At 48.3% G+C, this 24,198-nt stretch overlaps 1 protein-coding gene across 3 annotated transcripts; it reads left to right on the forward strand.

Moving 5' to 3' along the window:
• The first annotated feature begins 3,979 nt into the window (after positions 1 to 3,979).
• LOC144173122 (uncharacterized) lies at positions 3,980 to 15,317 on the forward strand. Of its 3 annotated transcripts, XM_077701641.1 has the most exons (4): positions 3,980 to 4,172; positions 4,765 to 4,851; positions 11,356 to 11,797; positions 14,561 to 15,317. In XM_077701641.1, exon 3 carries the CDS (start codon positions 11,395 to 11,397, stop codon positions 11,749 to 11,751), a length of 357 nt encoding a protein of 118 aa, XP_077557767.1. In that variant the 5' UTR covers positions 3,980 to 4,172; positions 4,765 to 4,851; positions 11,356 to 11,394; the 3' UTR covers positions 11,752 to 11,797; positions 14,561 to 15,317. The 3 variants fall into 3 exon arrangements, 1 of the variants encoding a protein (XP_077557767.1); XR_013323160.1 differs by lacking the exon at positions 11,356 to 11,797; XR_013323161.1 differs by lacking the exons at positions 11,356 to 11,797; positions 14,561 to 15,317 and adding an exon at positions 9,318 to 9,437.
• Positions 15,318 to 24,198: the final 8,881 nt, after the last annotated feature.

Raw genomic sequence — 24,198 nt, forward strand, 5'->3', positions numbered from 1 at the left:
TCATCTGTAATAGGCGGTAAAAGAAAAATCCCCACACACTGTCTGTGGCCACCACCCAACTACCACAGTGAACAAGGGTGACAAAGTCGTTATTAATTAATTCATGGAGCAAGGACGCAGCCCTGATGCGACAAAAAAATAAGAAAGGTACCAGGAAGTTTCTCACCCTCATCGGTTCCTTATTTTTTGTCCCATCTCTGCAATGTTCTTATGTCTTAATATTAATAAGGTACCACAAGGATGCCACAATGGTTTTCTATGTTTTCATGTTCTCTCAGCCTTCAAAATCGAGATTTTCATGCATTTCACAGCCGTAATGAACTCCACTTACAGGTCGTGCAAGATAGATAGAAACAGGAGGCAGCCAATTCTTCTGGTAGCTCACAACGTACATCCTCCATGTCAAACACCTGGCCCTGTAAAAAATGGAAGTTCAAGTAGTACACAAGCCAAAAATATGCGGTGTAATGCCGTGAAATACTCGCTCTGACAGGACATGACAGAATTTCTTTTTTGTAGGTGCAAAAAAGGCACCTTCAGTTCTTTCAAGCTAAAAAATAAGTACAGTGCTCACAGATTGAAACGCGACACTGCGAGCGCGTGGCCGCCAATACATGCAGCGCCGTCCATGGACGCCCTTGGAAGCTATGTGTTGCATTGTGGTATACTGCGAGGATGAGAGCGTTTTGACCGTAGGCTTACTGCTTCCGCTTGCCAATGCGCGGGACTGTGGTTCCCCGCAGCGGGGAAACGAACGCACCGTTAGAACTAGCTCTTCGCCCCCGGCTAGTCTCGTCATTCGAAACGTGTTCGCTTTCCCCGGACATATACAAGCTTCGTAAAGCTGACGCCCGTAATCTCGTGCGGAGCTGACTTCAAGGCCCACATAGCGGCCGGCACGCATGCCTCCCAATCGCGCTTTCGCTCAAAGCAGAGAGCTCTCAACTTTCGCTTTCACACTGAGTGCCTTCGCCCAACTAGGTTAGAATGCAGGTGAAAGTCAGAACTGTTCCCCACCTTAATTCCCAGCAAGCCATCAAAAAATGGGACACCATCGAGTCTGCCTCGCAACGCGGGGACAGCTGGGTTTCCCTGCCAGTGGGGATGACGTAACCCGCTTCGGCTGTTGGCGGTTCGTCTACGCTACCGCAAGAGCTTACGGTCCGTTCGGCGCTCTGGCTTCGTTGCTCGTTAGTCTTTCGTGTCCCGCTCGCAGGATTTGCCACAACATCGCCTGAGTTAGAGCTCGAACCCGAAGGAACACCTTCTGGTTCAGGGCGCTCGCGCGGCTTCGTCTGGCTAGCCTCACAGATCAAACTACCCCGCGAAACCTCTTTATCACGCGCACTGTGCGCGCCCCGGTTGGAACAGGTCTATTGGCGGTGAGCGCGACCACGCGCGGCGCTGGGGAGCGCGCCTCCGTGACGTCGGCTTAGGGATTGTCGCATTTGTCGTCTGCTCCACTCGAGCTCGCTCTCCCTCTTGTTTCTTTGCGTTCGGTTGACGTCTGAGGCTTGTCCGCACCATATTTTGTGTGTGCGCACCTTTTTATCATAATTATAGACTTAAAGTCGCATACAGAAGCTCAAGGCGTGAGATACCGCTACCGAAGAAGCATTGCCGGCGTAGCCCCATTCATTGCGAAGCCGGATCTGTGTGCACGAAGAGTCAGAGCTAGACGTCAGCTCCTGTATTAAGCAATCTTTCGAACAAAGGGAATGCTAGTAAACAACAGCGAAAATACAAGCGCAAAAGAAATTTCCGGCTTTCGGCGGTGTCGGCTTTGGCAAGAAATATTACGATTCCTCGTATTCATATGTACATTAAAAGAGTTTTTGCAATCTTGCCAAACACTCAAAAGTGTTGTTCCACATCATGTTATGTTGTCATAGCATGAAAGTGTGCCGACATGTACTATGGGCTGCAAAAACTGTAGGCCGATTTCCAAATAACCCATGGCGTCTTTAGGCGTGTGCTGGTTTTATACCAAGCTTCTAACCAGTATGGAGGTTTATTGAGCAACACGAGTCAAGTCTATGGTAAAGATACAGTAACACTATGTTTGTTAAGACCTGGAGGGATATTTCGCCATATTTCCCAGTGCCCTATTTTCCGAACATTCAGATATGCGTGATAAAAAAAAGTGCGCTTAATAGGAGGAGGATTAGAAAGAGGTGGAGGATAAAAGTTTATTTAACAGTGAAATCGAGCTGATTAGTGAACTGAGTCCTCAGACCAGGACAAAAGAGTAAAAGTAATTTTTTTTCAATTCATAGAACGTCATCCCAAGTACACCAGCATTTGTTATTTACGCCTGGAATGGTTGAAACCCAATAATGAGCTGCTTGGAAATATTCATCGTTTTCGATTCTTGTAATTAATGCACGTATACCATTTATTCAGTTCGTTAGCGAGTATATCAAGCTTTCAACACCGTAATCATGTCATAATTGTTCGGGTTGAGATTCAGTTCGTTATGATAACGATGGTTACGATCGAAATTCTGGTACTGCGGACAACGTTGTCTGGGGCGTGTTCGCGGTGGCCTAGCATAAACCTCCTCCGTGTATTTTATTGTGATTGAACAACGCACGCTGCGGATATGAACCTTCTTGCACGCAGTCATAACGAAAACCAACTTGTGAAGAAAGAAATGTAGCAATACAGCCTGTAGAAAATTTTTCACGATGTTTGTGAGCTTCCCAAACATAACCAAACCTACTAATAAGACATTTGTGAAGGTGGGACGATGCAGAAAAATGAATGTGTTGAGAACAGAAAAAAAAACATTGATCTGATACAAGTCAACGACAGCGAAAGAAATAAAAGACAGCCGCTTTACTTCCTGCTGTGCGATGCGTGTGTACACACTAAACTTTTTTACGCCCTTTTGGCCAAAAAGGGTGTAAGATAATTGAAAAAAGGGTGTTGGGAGGCCCTTACGCCCTTTTTCTTGAATCTCAACACCCTTTTTTGTAGTTTTCCACCCTTTTTGCGTGAAAAAAAAGGGTGTTGACCAACCTCAACACCTTTTTTTTTGGAAGGGTGTTGAAAGGGTGGGGAAAAGGTGTTCAGCTCATCATTGATTGAGGTCATGCATGCAATATAATTTCAAAAAGACATCCCATTGCACCATCCTCCCAACCTCGTCAAAAATGTTCAAAAGCAAAAAAAAAAAGCTGCCAAATTCAATAAAAAGCAGCGGCAGCACCGACGTTGAAACAGGAAAAAATATCAGCCCTTGCTTATTACGACATCGACAGAATAACACTCCCCCTCCCACTTTTTGTTTTCTACAACCTTGCACCGAGCACAGCACAACCTTGAACTGTGACATCTGTATCATCATTCCGTCGTTCCCTGTTCCTCTCCTGCCCCACCAGCACAATCATAGCCCCCTCTGACAACAGTCATTCTCGTCACTCAGTGGAGTTATAAAGTACTAGCAATCACAATTTTATTCCATTCTTATTGTTAGCGACCGTAAATATTGTGTACAAATGCAATAAACAGACCACCTAGTTTCTCCCACAGAATCAACGTTGGAGAACAAGGCAGATATCAAAAGAAAACAAAAGTTGGGAATGGAGGGGGCATGAAGTCGGGCGCTAAATAAACAGACGCCAAATAATAATACGATTACTTACACTAGAACACTGCCAAATTTCATTGCGCAGTGTTATCTTACTATCTGCTGCTTTTTTAACATTCAAATGGAGCGCCAAAAAACTCAGTCCGCGTTTTGTGTTTGTAAACTTTAAAAATCTAAGCTTCTTTATTATATTGCACACAAAAAATAATAATTTAGTGTTGTAGTCAGTAAAAGAGGCAATTATTTATTGTTGTCGTTTTAATTTCTTTACTCAACTCCCTGCCAACGGCCGAAACCCTGAGTATGGCGCGCGGCGGCGTGGCCGGATTCGGGAACAGACACCCCGTGACCCTCCATGCCGTGACCCGTCTTTCATGGATTCATGGATTGTTTACTGTGGTGTGCAGTTACACAAGCGCAGTTATTATGATTAATTGGACACCTCGTCGTCTTCGGTTATGTCTGTCGTGTTCGACTTCGCGATGAAGTATTTGAGAACAACTTTGCCACCTGAAGACGGCTAAATTCGTTCGGCGCTTGCCCCTGAACGTCGCTCGCTCTTCTGCTTCGTTTCCTGCAGGTAAGCTGTCTCGACACATTTACCGCCTTTCTTTTCACTGGATGCCGTTTGTAGCTGTCAGCGCCGCTTTAAGGATTCGTTAACAGGAGCCCGCGTGTGTGAATTGTTTAACTGAACTAGTTAGGTTGAACCTTGAGGGCTCGTCTTTAGAAAGGCGATGTGCGAAAGAACATTGTGGTGCTTGCATTGAGCGCTGAACGCACTGGCGCTCAGTAACTCAGTAACGTTTCCCATTCCGCAGCACTACATTGAACAGCTTCAGAGTTCACCACTGCAAGCCACGTCTTACGCGTAGTTTATCAGAACACGGGCGGCTACTCCTCTAAACTATGCTGCGCAGCGTTTACGGCTTCGTTAATCACCGCTGTCATTTGTGCCGTGTTGGGAATGGCGAGGGAGAATCGTTTGCGAGCGAATGTGCGCGCCTCGCAAGCTTCGTTGCGTTTGCGGCGAGCCACCTCACCATGTGTACAGTGCCGCTGTACGCGGGCATTGATTTTGGCTGAATATTGTGTTGCCCGAGTTGTAACATTCGTGCACCCAATAATTTCCATTCTTGCCTGTGTGGTAATCATGTGTCATCCTGTTTTAGACCTCTGGACGGTCTGAGCACATCACGTCCCTCCATTCAACCGGACAAGAGCCACAAGCATTGTCAACAGTGTTTGGCCGCCAGAACGTAAGTTTTCAAACACAGTTTTGGTAGCACAGTGGGCTACCATACTTGAATAATGTTCGATCACTTGAATGTACAAGTTCTCGCCCCCGTAACAATTATTGGTGTTTCATGCATAACCTAACATGTAGCCGCTAAATGGCAACCTTTCTTGTTAATTTCGGAAAACTCGAAGTTTCACCCAAAATCATAATGTGGGCGTAGCAGTTAATCACCATGTATACGAATTTCCTGGTGTTAGCCATGTTTACGGTGAAGCCATATTTCTTAGGTACACAAAAATGTTATAACCTTCGTAGTTTAGTCTTCGATAAAGCCTTACCAGTTCTGTTTTCAGCTATTTTTTGGATGTTTATCATGTGAATTGACAGTCCTTGCAGTCCACTTTTTCAAATAGTTATGTAACTGGCTGTACCATTTAAAGAGGCCTGATTGGAGTTCTGAAGGCTGCGATTTACGCACGCTAGTGCTGTACCGCCAATAAAGAAACACCCTTCCACAAAGAAAAAGATTTGAAAGTGTAAAGTATGAGCAGCATTATTCTTAAGTGGAACATGCTAATTGCTAGTCCTGGGGCTTTTCCTGAAAGCACTGTGGATGTTATGAGAGAAGAAAACCACTCAAACACATCTGCCAAGGCCGTTGCTGCTCCAAGATGCGTGCAAGCATTGAGTCTTTTGAGCAATACATTACACCCTTTTTTTTTAAACAACCGACGTGCATGCTGAACGTACTCCTGATTGGGCGTGTGCCAGGCGCGTAGCCAGGAATTTTTTCGGGGGGAGGGGGGGGGGGGTGGTCGACCAAAAAATGGGACGGGGAAATATGTAGGCAAGGCATCTTGCGCGTTGTTTTGCAAACGAAGCTTGAAATAACTGACTTTAACATGTGATTTGTGTATGCTCAACACTACCTGTAAAGCCCACCTTAAAGGAGCCATGAAGACAAAATACAAGTTGGGTTTATTAGAAAGACTGCTTAGTCCTGATAACAATGATCCCAATATCATCGCAATCTTCGAAAAAATAACGGAGATATTAAGGAACACGTTTGAAGCAGTCGCGACCCCCTAGCCAATTTCCCGCAACTTATCTATGACGTCACGGAACCTTGTTTGTGCGATTGGCGGCCGCCTAACTGACCTGTCGCGACGGCACATGACTGGACTGTAATCCGGCCTCTAGTTTCATTTGACCGCATCACTTGAACGTTAAGGTGCAGTTAAGGCACTGAAAATTATGTTTTATTGTGGGCCCGTATGACGTCATTCTTGCTCATAACACGTCACTGTGGCGCAAAATTTGAAAGTTTTTAAATACTTCTTGCTTTTTTTTGTTAAAAAACATATTTTGCGGCTCTAATGGAGCTGAGTGACATACTGAATCCTAGTTCTTTCAAATTAAACGAAGTTGTATTTTCTCTTCATGGCTCCTTTAAGGAGCTTAGATGGTGATGATAGTGATGATCAGCTAAATTGCTGTTCGCTGGTCTATGGGCAGACCACGGGCGATTCATTCGTCCGCAGAGCAGGTGGTTAGGCGGACCCGCGCTCGTGAGTGTGATCATGAGTGCGCTCGTAAATGGCGCGCGGACCCCGAAGTTCGTCAGGCGGAAGTGGAGGCCAACACTGAATGTTTACTATCAAGATTCTCGTGTTTTAGAAAAGGGACTATTAAGTTTTCTTGTCAGCTATGAAGTACAGTCGAGCACGATTTGAAGGTTATCGAGCGGCCAAGCGTGCCACCAGCCCACGGTTTCGTTTCGGAACCATGAAAATCGAGATTTCACACTCTTCGCTCCCTTGTTGGCTGTTCCATGATACAACAATGGCCTGCACGACTGACTTGCCACCCTTTGGGTTTCAAGCTGTACAGGGCCGTCCACGCTAGGTGCGAACACGGCGCAGCGTGACCTTGCTGCGCGGAGCGCCAGCGCACAATCCGCGGCCGCGCATCGAAGCTAAGCGGCGCAGGCGCACAGGGGCTTGGAGGTGGGGCTTCGTGTCGTCTGCTACCGCGGGAGACCGCCGTGCCTGCTTTGTTGTGAAGCACGCCTAACTGTAGGCTTGCCTGTAGCGTCTAAGCGCGCTGCGACAGCATTGCGGGAAAGCGCACTTTCCTTACTGCGGCGCGTTGTGTAGTTTCTGCCTACGAGAACCCACAGCTTCCGCATTTCAGTTCCGCGGTGCAGGTTAAATGCAAGTATTGTTGCAAACATTTCAGGACTGGCTTGGTTTGGTTCAATGAGAGACGCTGTATAGAACGGCATCGTATAATTTCGGCCACTAGGATTTATTTAATGCTCACTGGCATTACGCAGAACATAATTGTCTGTGCATTTCGCCTCCGTGGAATTTCGGTCACAGCGGCTGGGTTTCGATCTGCCGAATTTCTTCCAGATGTGTATTGGCTTTTTTCAAACATATGAATATCGCGCATCGTCGAGATGGTTCAAGCAGTCGCCCAGCCAGGAAGTCACGCCCCCAGCACAATCGTCTACTCTACGGTCGAATCCTGGACCGGTCCCACTCTAGTGTGCTAAATTATAATGCATACGTCATTGGTTGCGCTCCCTACATGGCTCGTTATTTGGAGAAAGCGGCCCCTCCCTTTGTTGCCACCTGTGCGCATCCTCCTTTATGGTAAGACCCGTACTTCCTCGCGACTCCTTGAACCATCTCAACGATGCGCGATATTCATATGTTTGAAAAAAGCCAATACACATCTGGAAGAAATTCGGCAGATCGAAACCCAGCCGCTGTGACCGAAATTCCATGGAGGCGAAATGCACAGACAATTATGTTCTGCGTAATGCCAGTGAGCATTAAATAAATCCTAGTGGCCGAAATTATACGATGCCGTTCTATACAGCGTCTCTCATTGAACCAAACCAAGCCGCCAGTCCTGAAATGTTTGCAACAATACTTGCATTTAACCTGCACCACGGAACTGAAAAGCGGAAGCTGTGGGTTCTCGTACGCAGAAACTACACAACGCACCGTAATAAGGAAAGTGCGCTTTCCCGCAACGCCGTCGCAGCGCGCTTAGACGCTACAGGCAAGCAAGATTACAGTTAGGCGTGCTTCACAGCAAAGCAGGCACGGCGCTCTCCCGCTCTAGCAGACTACACGAAGCCCCGCCTCCAAGCCCCAATGCGCCTGCGCCGCTTAGCTTCGATGCGCGGCCGTGGATTGTGCGCTGGCGCTCCGCTGAGCGAGGCCACGCTGCGCCGTGTTCGCACCTAGCGTGGACGGCCCTGTACATTCGTTGTTATCAAGCACAGACTTGGACTTGGTTGCCCTTTATCTACACCAATGATAACGAAACTTGCATGGAATATTTGCTAAAGCTGTTGTTCTTCCTGCTTCGTTTGAAAGAGTAGCTTTCCCGCGACAACCTCCGATTGATTGATTGATTGATTGTAGGGTTTAACGCGCCGACGCAACGCAGGCGATGAGGCGCGCCGTAGTGGAGGGCTCCGGATTAATTTTGACCACCTGGGGATCTTTATCGTGCGCCGAAATCTCGTACTCACGGGCGTTTTTGCTTTTCGCCTCCATCAGAAAAGCGGCCGCCGCGGCCGGGAATCGAACCCGCGACCTCGTGCTCAGCAGCGCAACGCCTTAGCCACTGAGCCACCGCGGCGGGTGCGACAACTTCCGAATCGCAGTGGACTGTACATGCGGCGCATTCGTATATTATGGCGCTGAAACTAGCAAATGTGCGTCTTCGTCCTTAAGTAATCGCCTTTTGTTATTTTTTGTGCTAGTAGCGCGAGTAGTAAACTTTCGCTAAGCGGAACACCTTATTGCACTGCTGTTGAATATTGAGCTTGTTGCACGTTTCTTAAATTTCATTTTATTTCTATCTGTTAAATCGAAACAGACATGGCTTCAGTAAAACTCCGGTTAAGCAAATACAGAATGCTGATTCTAACCAAGAGGGAGGTCATGGAAACTGGAATAGTGCCAAAAAAACAAAGCTCCGCATTAGGGAGAATTGTGTAGTTTTGTTGATGTGGAGGAAATACAAGATGGGCAGAGCAATGCTTTTTATGCAGAAGAAATTATGGATCTGCAATAGTCAATGAAGTGCGATGCCGGTAGAAAAGTAAACATATCAAGGATTGATAGTTGACTGAACAAAATACAGCGACGTGCTCTGTCATGTGATTATACTTTGTACCAGTCTAAAGACAAGGAATGACACGCTCCCGACAACATGTAAGCCTATATGAGGCTTTTCCTGCTGTTCTGCCATTCCCCGGCCGTGCTGTTCCGCCCTTGAAACAGTGGGGCTGTTTCGATTGGCTCGTGGCAGGTTCCCAGCGCTTGTCGGTGTATCCTGCGCGAAATGCAGCCGGGCTGTATATGTTGACAGGTACAGCATCTGGAGCGGGCGCAGGGATCAGACGTTGACATAGCCCTTGTTTTCAGCTTTATATGAGCAAGAATGTCCTTAAAACTGCAGGTTCCGCGCCTGCAGGTGACTTCAGGCGGTTTTTCAGGCTGCTTAAACGGCAGCCCAGCAGTTATCTTCTTGGATGTTCTTTTCCCCGGGGCTTCTCCTCCAAGCCGCAGTAGCGCTGAGGATCTGACCCCGGGTATCCTCAACCGACAAACTCAGCCTCCGATACAAAACTGTACATTTATTTACAGCCCGGCGGGCGACTAAAAAACACTGCTCAGGCGGAGCTCGAAGACGACGGGCCGAGCTCTCCTGCGCCCGGACCACGTCTCCCGATGTCGTCTCCTTGTCTTCATCTTCCCTCCGCCCTGACACTGGGGGCTAGGGAAGAGGGAAAAGCGAGTCCTTCGTGGGGGTCCAATCCAATGTGGTGGCCATTAGCGCATCCGGTGCGAGCAGGCGTGACCTTCCTCGGGATGCGCGGAGTTTCAAGGCGCCAAGCGACACGTGCGTTCAATTTCTGTGCCGCTCGTCCCGGGGCCCGCGCCAGTTCGTGCGTCGAAGCCCCCGACACCTCCACCGCCACTGTGAAACATACCTTCAGGAATGTTTCACACACGAAACACACACCACACACACATTTGGCCCGTGCACCATCGTTCCTTCAGTTGACGACACAACAATCAGCACGGCCAGTGCCTCTTGACGCTGGCTGCAGGTCACCATGACAAATTAGGCACAATCCTCACATAGCTCATTCAGAGCGAGCGGCCTTTAGAATGCGGTACGCACCGGCCGTCGTCGTCCGAAAACGCCCTTGCCATGCGCCGCACACCCTCACACAACAGTATCAGGGGCCCCTCTCTTCCTCGCTCGGGAAGGGACCACTGCTGGGTCGTCAGCATGCGTTGGAGCCACTCTCACTGAGGTGAAGCTGACTGACGCTTGCGCCTCTTTCCAGGCGAACCCTCGGGTTCGGCCGCTTCTGACCCACCGTACGCGCACGAGGTGTCATTCTCTACGACACACCTTTGGTCAGGGTAAGCAGCAGAGGGCTGCTTCGTGGGCACGTTAACGCGGTCATGCAAAGCCGGAGAGGCTATCTCTTCAGTCACTGCAGTTCTACCTGCAACTGCCTGGGGCTGCGTTACATGAGCGGCCGTACCCTGATTTGCACTTCCCTCTCTCAATTCGCTGGAGCTTCCCATGGCAATCATATTTTCGGGACTCGACATTCGGGGACCTCCAGAAACACACGATGCAGTGTGCGCGACACCAACTGCATCCGATTCTTCACGCGATTCCCATGCTGCCGCATCCTGCAAAGCTACTGGCCGCTCGGCCACGCTCCCAGGATGTTCTCTGTCTCCGCACGGTGCGACGACAGGCTCACGCTCAACTGAAGCCAGTCTCTGCCCCTTCAGAACGGCTGATTTAAGAACCTCATAGTTCTTCCGCTCCTTAATGTGCGAACCCTCGCGTTCGGCCGCTACTGAACCACCGTTCGCGCACGAAGCGCCGTTCTCTACCACACACCGTTGTGTGACGCAAGGAGTAGAGAGGGGCTCATCAGTCACATGAATTAGAACATGCGACGCAGCTGAGGCTGTTTCTCTGGCTATCAGCTTTTTCACGGGCATGCCCACACTCCTTCGACGCACGAACTGGCGCGGGCCCCGGGACGAGCGGCACAGAAATTGAACGCACGTGTCGCTCGGCGCCTTGAAACTCCGCGCATCCCGAGGAAGGTCGCGCCTGCTCGCACCGGATGCGCTAGTGGCCACCACATGGGGTTGGACCCCCACGAAGGACTCGCTTTTTCCTCTTCCCTGGCCCCCAGCGTCAGGGTGGAGGGAATATGAAGACAAGGAGACGAGAGAGACGCGGTCCGGGCACAGGAGAGCTCGGCCCGTCGTCTTCGAGCTCCGCCTGAGCACTGTTTTTTAGCCGCCCACTGGGCTGTAAATAAATGTACAGTTTTGATCGGAGGCTGAGTTTGTCGGTTGGAGATACCCGGGGTGAGATCCTCAGCGCTGCAGCGGCTTGGAGGAGAAGCCCCGGGGAAAAGAACATCCAAGAAGATAACTGGCGCAGTCGACAGGATCTTCAACAGCGACGACTCAGCCAGCCGGCGGGCGAGATGGAGCAGGCGGAGAAGTCGCGGCCTGCTGAACGGGATCGGCGGGAGCAGCGAGCTCGTCAGCCTGGTGGAGAAGCGGCTCGACCGGCACTCAGCGGACTTCTCAACGGAGAGCGGCAGCCTGCTGAACGAGATCTGCAGGAGCAGCGAGCTCGCCACCCAGGTGGAGAAGCGGCTCGAGCGGCACTCAACGGAGACCGAGGCAATCTCTGCGGCCTGCTGAGCAGCGGAGAAGCAGCTTGGCGAGCGGTCAGTGGAGGCATCAGCAGCCCACTGAAGGAGAAGCGGCAGGCGAGAAGTCGGCGGGCGATTGTTTGGTGGACACCTCGGCGGAAGGAGCGGTGCATAAATGGATAACCCATCTGCACCGGTGCGGCATCTCTACAGGCGCCGAGCTATACAGGTCAGTGCCTCGTTTGATGCTGGGTCTGCGGTTCACCATGACATCTAGCAGCTATCTAGGTGTAGCCGCGAGATAATGATGAGGATTAGGAAGCGTGCATGAACGTTGCAGGGACAGCAAGCATTGCAATGTCGTTCACTGAGCAGAAGGCGCTATTGCTGGCGAAATTGAGAATCGCTGAGGCAGAGTTAGCAGCGGAACGTTCGAAGAGTGGACGTTTCAAGAGAGCTAACAATGTTCCTACCTCACCGATTGCTCAAACAGTAATGTTCAGCACTCGGGGAGAGAGTGAACTGGGGTGCTCCGGTACGCCGAAAGATGCGCTGGGTGGAACCCATTCACTGGACGCGCGTAGTCCTCCTGTTTCGCGGGATCCGCCACGATCAGAGTCACGTGGGAAAGGCGAAGATAGGATAGTGGCGCACGTTCCTTCGTGGGCGTTGAGATTTTCTGCAACCGGGGAGCAGGATAGTGAAGCATCCCGCTTAGAGAATTTCACCGAAATAAAGATGGAGGTGAAGGAAGGTGTTACGCGCGAGGCTGCGTTGGTAAATGACAGGCAGTCAAAGTTGAATGAGAGTGTGCGCATGCCCGTGATGAAGCTGATGGCAAGAGAGAAAGGCTCCGCAGCGTCGCATGTTATTGTTCATGTTGCCGATGAGCCCCTCGCTACTCCTTGCTTGACACAACGTTGTGTGGTAGAGAACGGCGCTTTGTGCGCGCACAGGGGTGCAGTAGCGGCCGAACACGAGGGTTCGCACAGGAAGGAGGGGAAGAACTATGAAGTTCTTAAATCAGCCGTTGTGAAGGGGCTGGTTTCAGTCGAGCGTGAGCTCGTTGTCACCGCGTTCAGAGAGGGAGAACGTTCCGGGAGCGTGGGCGAGCGGCCAGTTGCATTGCAGGATGCAGCAGCACGGGAATCGCGCGAGGAATCGGATGCAGTTGGTGTCACGCACACTGTATCTTGTGTTTCTCGAGATACCTAAATGTCGAGTACCGACAATGTGATTGCCATAGGGAGCTCCAGCGAATTCAGCGAGGAAAGTGTAAATCAGGGTACGGCCGCTCATGTAATGCAGCCCAGGGCAGTTGCAGGTAGGTCTGTAGGAGTGGCTGAAGAGATAGCCCCTACAGCATTTCATGTCAGCGTTGACGTAGCCGCTAAGCAGTCCTCTCCTGCTTACGCTGACCAACGGTGCGTAGTGGAGCACGGCGCTCCGAGCGCAGAAGCGGCCGAACCCAAGGGTTCGCCTAGAAAGAGGCAAAAGCGTCAGTCAGCTTCACCTCAGTGCAGAGTGGCTTCAACGCATGGTGACGAGCCAGCAGTGGTCCCTTCCCGAGCGAGGAAGCGAGGAGGAGAGGGGCCCATGATACTGTTGTGTGAGGGTGTGCGGCGCATGGCAAGGGCGTTTTCGGACGACGACGGCCGGTGCGTACCGCATTCTAAAGGCCGCTCGCTCTGAATGAGCTGTGAGGATTGTGCCTAATTTGTCATGGTGACCTGCAGCCAGGGTCAAGGGGCACTGGCCGTGCTCATTGTTGTGTCGCCAATTGAAGGAACGATGGAGCACGCTCGCAAAGTGTGTGTGGTGTGTGAACATTCCTGAAGTTATGTTTCACAGTGGCGGTGGAGGTGTCGGGCGCTTCGACGCATGAACTGGCGCGGTACCTGGGACGAGCAGCACAGAAATTGAACGCACGTGTCGTGTCACGCGGCGCCTTGAAACTCCCCGCATTCCGAGGAGGGTCGCGCCTGCTCGCACCGAATGCGCTAATGGCCACCACATGGGGTTCCCACGAAGGACTCGCTTTTCCCTCTTCCCTGGCCCCCAGCGTCAGGGTGGAGGGAATATGAAGACAAGGAGATGAGAGAGACGCGGTCCGGGCACAGGAGAGCTCGGCCCGTCGTCTTCGAGCTCCGCCTGAGCACTGTTTTTTAGCCGCCCACTGGGCTGTAAATAAATGTATAGTTTTGATCGGAGGCTGAGTTTGTCGGTTGGAGATACCCGGGGTGAGATCCTCAGCGCTGCAGCGGCTTGGAGGAGAAGCCCCGGGGAAAAGAACACCCACAAAGATAACTCCAGCATGACATAAAACATTATGAAGGGGGGGGCACCGGGACCCCCCCTCCCTTCCCCCCCCCCCCGGCTACGCCCTTGGCGTGTGCTTATTCTTTCTCTTGCATCCACCACATTCGAGTCGTCACGTTGATTTGGGAATGCTGGAATCCAGCATATGCTGGCAAGATACGAGAGCTTGAACACAACCCACTTGCCCGCAATGAGTTTTCAAAGATCTCCACCACCTGAAGGTACTGAAGTGAGATGTAAGCATTGCCTGAAAACCATACCAGATAAGGGTACCAAATCATAGTTATGGGTCTTTCTCGCCCATTTTAGTGTTTTGAACGAAAAAAGTGCATTTAAAGGTGACACGTCGTTCCCTGCCGATTTCTGATGCCTGATTAAGTTTGTGGGCATAAATTTAGCAGTTTTCTCACATGTCTAACGTGTATGTGTGCTTGTTAGGAGTGAAGTAGGTAAAAATTGAAAGGTTTGATTGTAGTTGTGTATAGATTACCTACATTTGTTTCATTCCTAGAAAAGAAAAATTGAGGTAACCCTGCCAATTGTTCTGCATTGCTGCGTTTTATTATGCTTGTATGATTCGTAGAACCTGCAGGAGTTCAGCTGCTTGTTAACGGAAAAATGAACAGTGGTACAAAAAAAAGTGCATCTACTAAAAAAATCTTCACAATCGCAGGATGCCAACGGTCCACCTACCAACTTGCGTCCTGCATTGTTTCTGCTGGCTGGAGCGGCGCATGGAGCATTTTTCAACTTCTCGAAGTTTGTGATCAAGCGCTGCCCCAAGTGAAGGATGCCGCAGAGGGATCTTCGGTTTTAATGCCACAATTTCATGTGCTTAGCACTTACTCGTAAGGCATTTTAAATATTCATCATCCCAGAGGATATGTTACCTTCGTCTTGGGTGGAATGTGGCTGCAATCAGGTTATTTGTGACGGAAACAAGTGAACCACGTGGTGAGAGTCATTGAGGCCCTGTTGATTGCGCATGCTACTGAAATAACATTTTCATTCAGCTGAATACTTTCTAAATATTACAATTTGTGAACAAAATATGATAAAAGTCATGATTAGTTGTACTGCAGTGCAGGAAAGAAATGCCAGCACATGTTTTAGGAGCCTCTTGTATTTCAGGTCATTGGCTGGTGAGCAATAAAACATAACCGAAAATTGTTTAAAGTGAAATCAAATATTTGTTGTCGCCAGTGCATGGCCCGTAGTAAAAGCTATCTGGTCTCCCAATTTCAAATGAGACAGGAAATGCCAAAAAAATAAGGAAATAAACAAGACAGCTTGCTACAATAAACCAATTCAAATAATTGCTCAATGTCTATAAAGTGGTGATTCAGGCGGGTTAGTTCGGTGTTGATGAAATACAAGCAGGCCCTCGCCTGGTCAAAAACAAATAAACAAATAAAGACATTTTGGGCCCCTACTGGCCTTTGATCACAATGAAACGGGGGTTAAAGGTCGCGATTATTTATAGGTTTGGTGGTGCAGAGTGCGCATGTATATCTCGGGGAGATTACCCCGCGACTGGTTAATCGTGTTTTTAGTTGGTTGAATATGCACTGATTCTAAAAGTAGTCGTGTCGACAGGCACTTCTCTGATGCGATTATGCTTGCGGAATCCCAATCGATGACGTGGTCAGTAGCCAGGTGATGATCCGCCAAGGCATTTCAGCTTGCATTGCCTTTTTTGACATCGTTCTGGTGCTATTGAATTCTTATTTTAAATATTTCCAGTTTCACCTATGTAGGGTGCGTCGCAATCCTTGCATGGAATTTTGTAGGCAACTCCGGGGAATCTTGATTTTTCTAAAGGGTCCTTCACGCATACCAGCTTCTGCTTAAGCCTGTTCGTTGGCACGTGTGCAATTTTAATGCCATATGTGCCAAACACCCTTGCAAGAGCTTCACTGATGCCTTGCGTGTAGGGGATGGCAGCGCCTTTTTGCCCGTCTTCAGGAACCCTTTCGGAGGAGGCAACTGAATCCCGCAATTGTTGCGTCCTCACAAGCTTTGAAGGGTAGCCGTTGCTGCGAAGGTCCTTCCTTACCACGGCTAGCTTTTGCTTGCACAGACCAGGCTCAGAGCAGATTCGTGATGCGCGTGAGAAGAGTGCAGCGGCGACGGAGCATTTTTGGCCTATAGGATGCGCAGAGTCTAACCCCAGGTATCTACCCGTGTGGGTCGGCTTTCGATAAACACTGGTTATAAATCCTTTGGCCGACCGTTTCAGAAGTACGTCGAGGAAGGCGATCTGTCCATTATTTTCCTGTTCCATGGTGAACTGGATACTTGGAACACAAGAGTTTAGATGCTCAAATAAAGGCATTACGTCTCGGCGGTGGATCACACAAAAGCAGTCTACGTAGCTGACAAAAATCTTGGGGCCGTCTTGTACGAGCATAGCGCAGAATTTTTTAGAGCCTCTGAGGCAATATTTGCACAGACTGCTGAAACGGAAGCTCCCATCGCTGTTCCAAACCGCTGCTTCTAACATTGTACGTTGAAAACAAAACGTGTTCTGCAGGCCAAATTCCAGGCAAAATTACGCGGTCCGGAGTTGCAAGGATCTACTCGAGAACGATGCATCTCTGCCTTCACGTTCGCCAATTGAGATGCAAGACTTATATCGTCTCCTGGAATTTGGCCTGCAGAACACATATTTTGTTTTCAACGGACCAGCGGTTTCGAACAGCGATGGGAGCTTCCGTTTCAGTAGTCTGTGCGAATATTGCCCTGAGGCTCTAGAAAATTCTGCGCTATGCTCGTACAAGACGGCCCCAAGATCTTTGTCTGCTACGTAGACGACTATTTTTGTGCGATCCACCGCCGAAACGTAATGCCTTTATTTGAGCATCTAAACTCTTGTGTTCCAAGCATCCAGTTCACCATGGAACAAGAAAATAATGGACAGATCGCCTTCCTCGACGTACTTGTGAGACGGTCGGCCAAAGGATTTACAACCAGTGTGTATCGAAAGCCGACCCACACGGGTAGATTCCTGGGGTTCGACTCTGCGCATCCTACAGGCCAAAAACGCTCCGTCGCCGCTGCACTCTTCTCACGCGCATCACGAATCTGCTGTGAGCCTGGTCTGTGCAAGCAAGAGCTAGCCGTGGTAAGGAAGGACCTTCGCAGCAACGGCTACCCTTCAAAGCGTGTGAGGACGCAACAATTGCGGGCTTCAGTTGCCTCCCCCGAAAGGGTTCCTGAAGAATACAGGCAAAACCGCGCTGCCGTCCCCTACACGCAAGGCATCAGTGAAGCTCTTGCAAGGGTGTTTGGCACATATGGTGTTAAAATTAAAATATGGTGTTAAACGCGTACCAGCTTAATCAGAAGCTGGTACGCGTGAAGAACCCTTTAGAAAAATCAAGATTCCCCGGAGTTGCCTACAAAATTCTATGCAAGGATTGTGACGCATCCTACATAGGTGAAATCGAGAGCATGACGGAATCCCGTCTGGCCGGGAGGGTACATTAGAAACGAAAAAGAGATGCCGACCAGTCCAAACAAAACGTACTGACGTTTCGGATTCCAGCACCGAAGCCTTATTCACAATAAATGCATCACCAGAAGTGGGTCGTTTAAGTGGGCTTGAATAATCGCTGCAAAGAGTGTGCGTAGATCGGGTTTAGATTTCCGTCGTTACGATTGACTGTGTTAGATGTGGTCTGAATGATTAGTGATTCCAGATGTAGCCGTGATGCTGTCACTTTTTCTGTAGCGACGATTCTTGCATTGTCCCAATCAATCTTGTGGTCATTCACGATGGCGTGTTCGGCTACAGCATTGTTGCGGACGCTTTTATTCTTTACGTCACGTGCGTGCTGCTGCGGACGATTGTTATAATTTCCTGATTCCCCGATATACACGCCGCTGCAGTTTGCACAAGGTATCTCATATACCACACCGGGGAAGCGCTCCTTGGGCAAGCGGCCCTTGACTCTCACGAGCTCATGGCGCATCTTTTTGGCTGGAATGTGGGCCACCTGTCGAAGTTCCTGCTCCAAGTTCTGGCTCCGCTCGTCAATAAAGGGACCACTCACGTTCGTAATTCTTTCGATTTTGTCGAGAAGACTCGCAACACCGTGATCGAGAAAGACGACTTGATGGTGTCCTTCGACACGAAGTCCCTTTTCACGAGCATTCCGAGTGACCTGGCTGTCACCGTATGCACCGCTGCTCTCGAGGCTGATGAGACGTTGCCCGAGAGATCACCGATGGATGTGCCAGAACTACGCAGGCTTCTAGATTTTTGCCTGAACAATACGTACTTCGTCTTTATGGGCCATTTTTACAAGCAAAGGCAGGGGACTCCAATGGGTGCCGCTATTTCGGTCACGGCGGCGAACCTGCCCATGGAAGCGCTGGAAGCACGCACGCTAGCCTCCTTTGCCCCTCAACCAAGTGTTCTTGCGTTATGTCGATGATTGTTTCTGCGTCGTTCAGAAAGACGCGGCGAACAGCTTGCTGGCCCACCTCAACAGTATGGACCGTGCCATTCAGTTCACGTCAGATTAGGATGCCGATGGCAAACTTCCCTTCCTGGACGTCCTCGTGTCTCGGCAGGGCCAGAGGCCACGTTTCAGCATGTACCGCAAGGAAACGCACACAGGCCGCTACCTGAACTTCAACTCCGTGCACCCCGCTTCTCACAAGAGGGCTGTTGTTAGCACGCTACTGCAGCGTGCGAAAAGATTGTGCTCGAAGCCCGAGGATGCGGCGGTGGACACGGCAAAGGTGCGGGACGACCTGGCTAGCTGCGGTTACCCGAGGCACTTTATAAACGCAACGGAACGCCAACTGACCCGACGGGGACAACTGGACGTGCCTCCTGCCCCGATGAAGCGAGCTCCTGTGCCCTACCTTCCAGGAACAAGTGAATGTTTGGCACGTATCCTATGGGAATATGACATGCAGGTGGCCCACGGTCCAGTCAAAAAGATGCGCCATGAGCTCGTGAGAGTCGAGGACCGCTTTCCCAAGGAGCGCTTCCCCAGTGTGGTATACGAGATACCTTGTGCAGACTGCAGCGGCGTGTATATCGGGGAATCAGGAAATTATAAGAATCGTCTGCAGCAGCACGCACGTGACGTAAAGAATAAAAGCCGAACACGCCGTCGTGAATGACCACAAGATTGATTAGGACAATGCAAGAATCGTCACTACAGAAAAAGTGACAGCATCACGGCTACATCTGGAATCACTAATCATTCAGACCACATCTAACACAGTCAATCGTAATGACTGAAATCTAAACCCGATCTACGCATGCTCTTTTCAGCGATTATTCAAGCCCACTTAAACGACCCACTTCTGGTGATGCATTTATTGTGAACAAGGCTTCGTGCTGGAAGCCGAAACGTCAGTACGTTTTGTTTGGACTGGTCGGCGTCTCTTTTTCGTTCCTAATCCTACATAGGTGAAACTGGAAATTTTTAAAAGAATTCAATAGCACCAGAACGATGTCAAAAAAGGCAATGCAAGCTGAAATGCCTTGGCGGATCATCACCTGGCTACTGATCAAGTCATCGATTAGGATTCCGCAAACATAATCGCATTAGAGAAGCGCCTGTCGACACGACTACTTTTAGAATCAGTGCATATTCAACCAATTAAAAACACGATTAACCGGTCGTGGGGTAATCCCCCCGAGATATACATGCGCACTCTGCGCCACCGAACCTATAGATAGTCGCGACCTGTCAACCCCTCTTCATTGTGAACAAGGGGCCTGTAGGGGCCCCAAGGCGTCTTTATTTGTTTATTTGTTTTTGACCAGGCGAGTGCCTGCTTGTATTACCAGGCGAGTGCCTGCCTGTTTGTATTTCATCAATGAATAACCCTCCCCTGACGAGTTTTCGTCGAACCTTGGACTCTGTTAGGTGTCGGTAGGTTTACACAGCCAACTTGTGGGGACGCACATAAGCTCTTAACAAATGAGCTGCGTAGTGGCTATGCACTAGCCATGGTTTTTATTAGTTCTTTGATGAATATGATCTTCTGTCGCAGTGTTTTAGGTAGCTCACTCGCACATTATTCCTTTGTTTTTTGGACATTGTGGAGTGTCCAATGATTTTTCGTTCTATTTCTGATTTTTATTGCAACTGTAAATATGTCAGGAGTCCCGTAATGAGTTTCTGGCAGCAATAGAGCACTACTGTGTGCATGAAGGCAGCCTGAATAAAAAAATTGGCTGCCTTGCCTTTGCTTAGAGGGACCATGCAGACAACGCACAGGTTTCGTTCATTTGACAGATTGCCTCGTTAGAATCATACTGACACCATTTTTAACGCGCACTTCACTCGAATAAGCTATATAATTAGGAAAAAGGGAATGGCCATGCGACCCACTAGCTCATTTCCCACAGCAGTACCTATGATGTCATATGTCCCCAGCTGTGCGATTGGCTGAGGCCGGCAAAAGCAAACACAAATAGGGCAGGCCTTATAAGCATGCAAAGCGAGCTATTTGCACTTAAATGTAATGCATATTCATTTTACAGCAGTAAAAATGGGGCAGTAAACAATGAAAGTTACGAAAATACGCGTATACATACAAGTATCGATGCGCACTGCTGTTGGTACGGCGTGCACTATGCTTGTTTTAGCTGGACAGCACTCCGCCGCTTTGGAGTTGGCCTGCACGGCACTGGCCGATTGGCATAGTCGATGTTGTCTTACGTGACCCTGTTTGTCGAGGATACCCCATGTTTCACAAAACCATTACTTTCTACAGTAACGAAAACAAGCCAGGTGCAGACGCGGTCAAAAACAAGGCAATGGCAAACAACAGTTCGTGGATGATTATGGTAGCTCCACCTGGGAGGACTGATGGCTAGCAAGGCTGCAGACCCGAGTGACGAAGTAGTCTGTTTGATCACACGCACTTATGGCTTCATTGCTGACATCCCAAAAACACACGATATGGTGGGAGAATCAGACTTTTAACCTAAATTAATTTCTCAGTGAATGCAGCATCATTTGCTGCCAGTCAAGTGGTGGGGGCACTATAAAACAGGAAATATTTCGAACGAAACGAACTTCTATGTTGTCCAAATGGCCCCTTTAATGCACTGTATTGTATTTTTGGTTCCTGTAGTGATGTCACCATGAAGGAACCGCAGTAGACAAAGTTAATGTCAGCGCTTTACCATGCATTTTTTTGTGTTTGATGGAAACAAATATAATACTCTAACCAAGGACTTTATCCGAAGCATTCCCAACGTTTCGGAACCTACTTGGCTCCTTCATTAGAACTGTCTGTTTGACCAAGAGCAATAGTTCTACATATAAACAATTTTTTGTTTGCTGCAGCGGATCAGAGGCTAGGGCACAAATAGGGGGTAGGACAGCTAGATATCTGTTCATCTTTCGCCGGCTTGCTTGGGTGTGACAACTGTATCTAGTTGTCAATTCCAATTTGTTGTGGTCAGTTTTTCTCAACTAAATTGTAGCTTTTTTAAAGATTATATTGTTTTTGTGGGCCTAAAGGGTTGCCTCATTGCGTGTTTCGCCTATGTAGCGTTGAAAGCGGATATTTTGCTTCAAAGTGGAATGTCGGCCTAGCATCATGGTCCTTTGGTTGCTGCTCACTTTCATTCATGCCATTATTTTTTATATTATCACTTAAAATTAAAAGTTAACCAATCTGCTGTCATTTTAATTTTGTCACCTGCTTTATACTTTCTTTTTTTCCAACTGTCTGTAAGGAGTGACAATTCGTATTTTTATGATACCAAGGCGTCGGACTGTGCTAGTTGGTACATGTTTGAATGGATGAAAAACCAGCGGAAAACACAGGGTACGGAAGAGAACGACGGGATAAGCTTGTCCCGTTGTTCTTTGTGTTTACCGCTGGTTTTTCATCCATTCAATTTTCATGAATTTGTTGAACAGTGATTTGTTTAAGTGCTCAAGCAATTTTTGGCTTGAAGGTTCCCTGTAGCATTTATATAAGTGCTCCCTGCTCTTTTTTTACCCAAGACCCCATTACCAGCCTTAATGAGATTGTCTTTTGTAGACATGAAGTTCAAATAAATATTTGTTTACATTGCTTTACATATTTTGAAAGAATTGCTTGCTCACTTTATTTCAACCCTGTTTCTTATCCTGCTTAAAGCATTTTTCCATTTTTAATTTTTTTTTTTTCAGAACCAGGAAGGGTGCTCATCCTCGGTTCTTGCTGAAGCACCAGTATCTGTACTTCACACGTGAGCTTTGAACATGCAGTACTTACGGTATGAAACATTTTACCAGTATTAGCTTGCTTTGTAGAGGTCATTGTAGATGGCAAAGCTCTCGACAGTGTAGTACAGGGTCTGGTGTAGTGCACAATCTCTCTATAACAGCACCCGCTGGGTGCTTGTTGTAGAGTATAATATTGTGGCTATCATACTTGAGATTATTTTAAAATGTACGTCAAATACTAGTAAGAATAGCTCTCTAAATTGGTGACCATTTTCCTGGTGGAGGCAGAAAGTGAAAATGCCCATGTGTGGAGATTTAAGTCCACAATAAATATCCCAAATTGCCAATGCTAATCCAGAGCCCCCCTCTTCGGTGCACTTAATATCCCATGTGCAGCTTTGTGTAAAAACAGCCAGAAATGTATGATCAATTTAAATTGATTTTAATGTTTCTAAATGCAAGTATTCTCAGTTTAAGCTGCCTTATTTAGTAAAATATTTTCTAACCATTGCATATTTACCAAAGGTTTACAGAAAAGCTTTCATTGGTTATGGACCTTCTCAGCGAAACAAAAATGTCATTAAGAAAAGCAGAAAAAACCTAAATATGAAAAGTAGCAACACTAAAGCTGCTAATAAAAAAGATGCTGAACGTTTTATCGATACTATTTTGCTGATTTTACTTCTAGTCAACTCTAAGAAGGGCTATAGACGGGTTTAATGCTTCCCATGAAGCACCTCGTAATACTAGACGAAACTAATGGGCACTGGCTGTTGGCTTTTCATTTGCAACATTGAAAAATGACCCCACATCCACCAGCAGCGACATAATGCAAGGCACCATGCACAAGCTAGACTCATGATAAAATACTGCTATAGCAACAATGTCATCACATTTCAACCATGGGCTTCACCAGGGAACTCATATGCATTGTTCTGTGATGTTTACAGTTCTTGGTATTGCTATGTGGGGTCATTTTTTATGAAGCAAAAAGAATAATGTAAAATAAAATAAGTGGCAGGGAGGACCCAACTTTTGTGGGTAGAATAAAGCCACAGTACGGAGGGAAGTATACATATTGCATTTGGTCTGCCTTAATATTGAGTTTTTCTGCTCAGCTCAAGAATAGGGCACTAAACATTGCGGGTAGCTACCGTGATTGGAAGTTTGATGCAGTGCTGAGAAGCCAAGGGTTTTAAGGTTCAAAGAACTTTTGTGCAGTTGATGTGTTGCACGCCTACTTGCTTTCACTGCATAACACGTTTATGCTGTGCAGTGAAGCTCGAAGGATGTGCACTGCAGTTCAGCAAAATGTACATAAAATTGAATTTTTAACACCGTTTCGAATAATCAACAACCTCTAATGATACAACTTCTGTACTGCAATTTGGCTGTAATATTAGACTTTATAAATAGATGTTTCAAAAATCGGTGGGTCAAAAAGTTCAAGTAAATTATCAGCTGACATTGAGCTTCAATGGAATGTCTCATAGAACGGAGCTTGGAAAGCACGAATGTTTCATACCGTAATTGTGTGTCATGCTGTGCCATATGTGGCTGCACACCTGCAGCGCCATTTGTGAACCGAGGATGATGCACCCTTTTTGTACCCCTTTAGGTGGGTGCTTTTGCAGGAAAAGCTCCTCAGATTGGGGTGCTAAGTAAACACACTATGATATTTTGGGCAGAAAAGGGTGCTCCTGCAACGACAGAATCCAGGCACCCTAAAGGGTGTAAAATATTGTGTTATGAGGGTGCTCCTGCGGCGACAAGCTGAACGAACCCTTTTGGGAATAAAAATGTTTAGTGTGGGGTTAGATCGAGCTCCGCAAGACGGCGGTACTTGTCCGTGCTAAGCGCATGATATGGTTTGGACATTCCAAGCTCTAGCCCGCCGAACGCAAAGTAATGCCTTGACTCCAATGCGAGTGCTTTTAATAACAACTTTGATGACACCACTGTTGAGAATCGGTTGAAACGGAGCAGGCGACACACGTCGGTGTTATATTTTTCTTCGGCGTGCGGCCGCAGTGGCACGAGCCGCGCCATGTCCGTGGCGCGATCAGCCATGTTCGTGGCTATTTCAGTGTTGCCAAACAAAGAAATTGACAGC

Source organism: Haemaphysalis longicornis, unplaced genomic scaffold, assembly GCF_048455015.1.
Source record: "Haemaphysalis longicornis isolate Haplotype H1 unplaced genomic scaffold, Haemaphysalis longicornis Haplotype H1 scaffold_29, whole genome shotgun sequence".
Lineage (NCBI taxonomy): Eukaryota > Metazoa > Arthropoda > Arachnida > Ixodida > Ixodidae > Haemaphysalis > Haemaphysalis longicornis.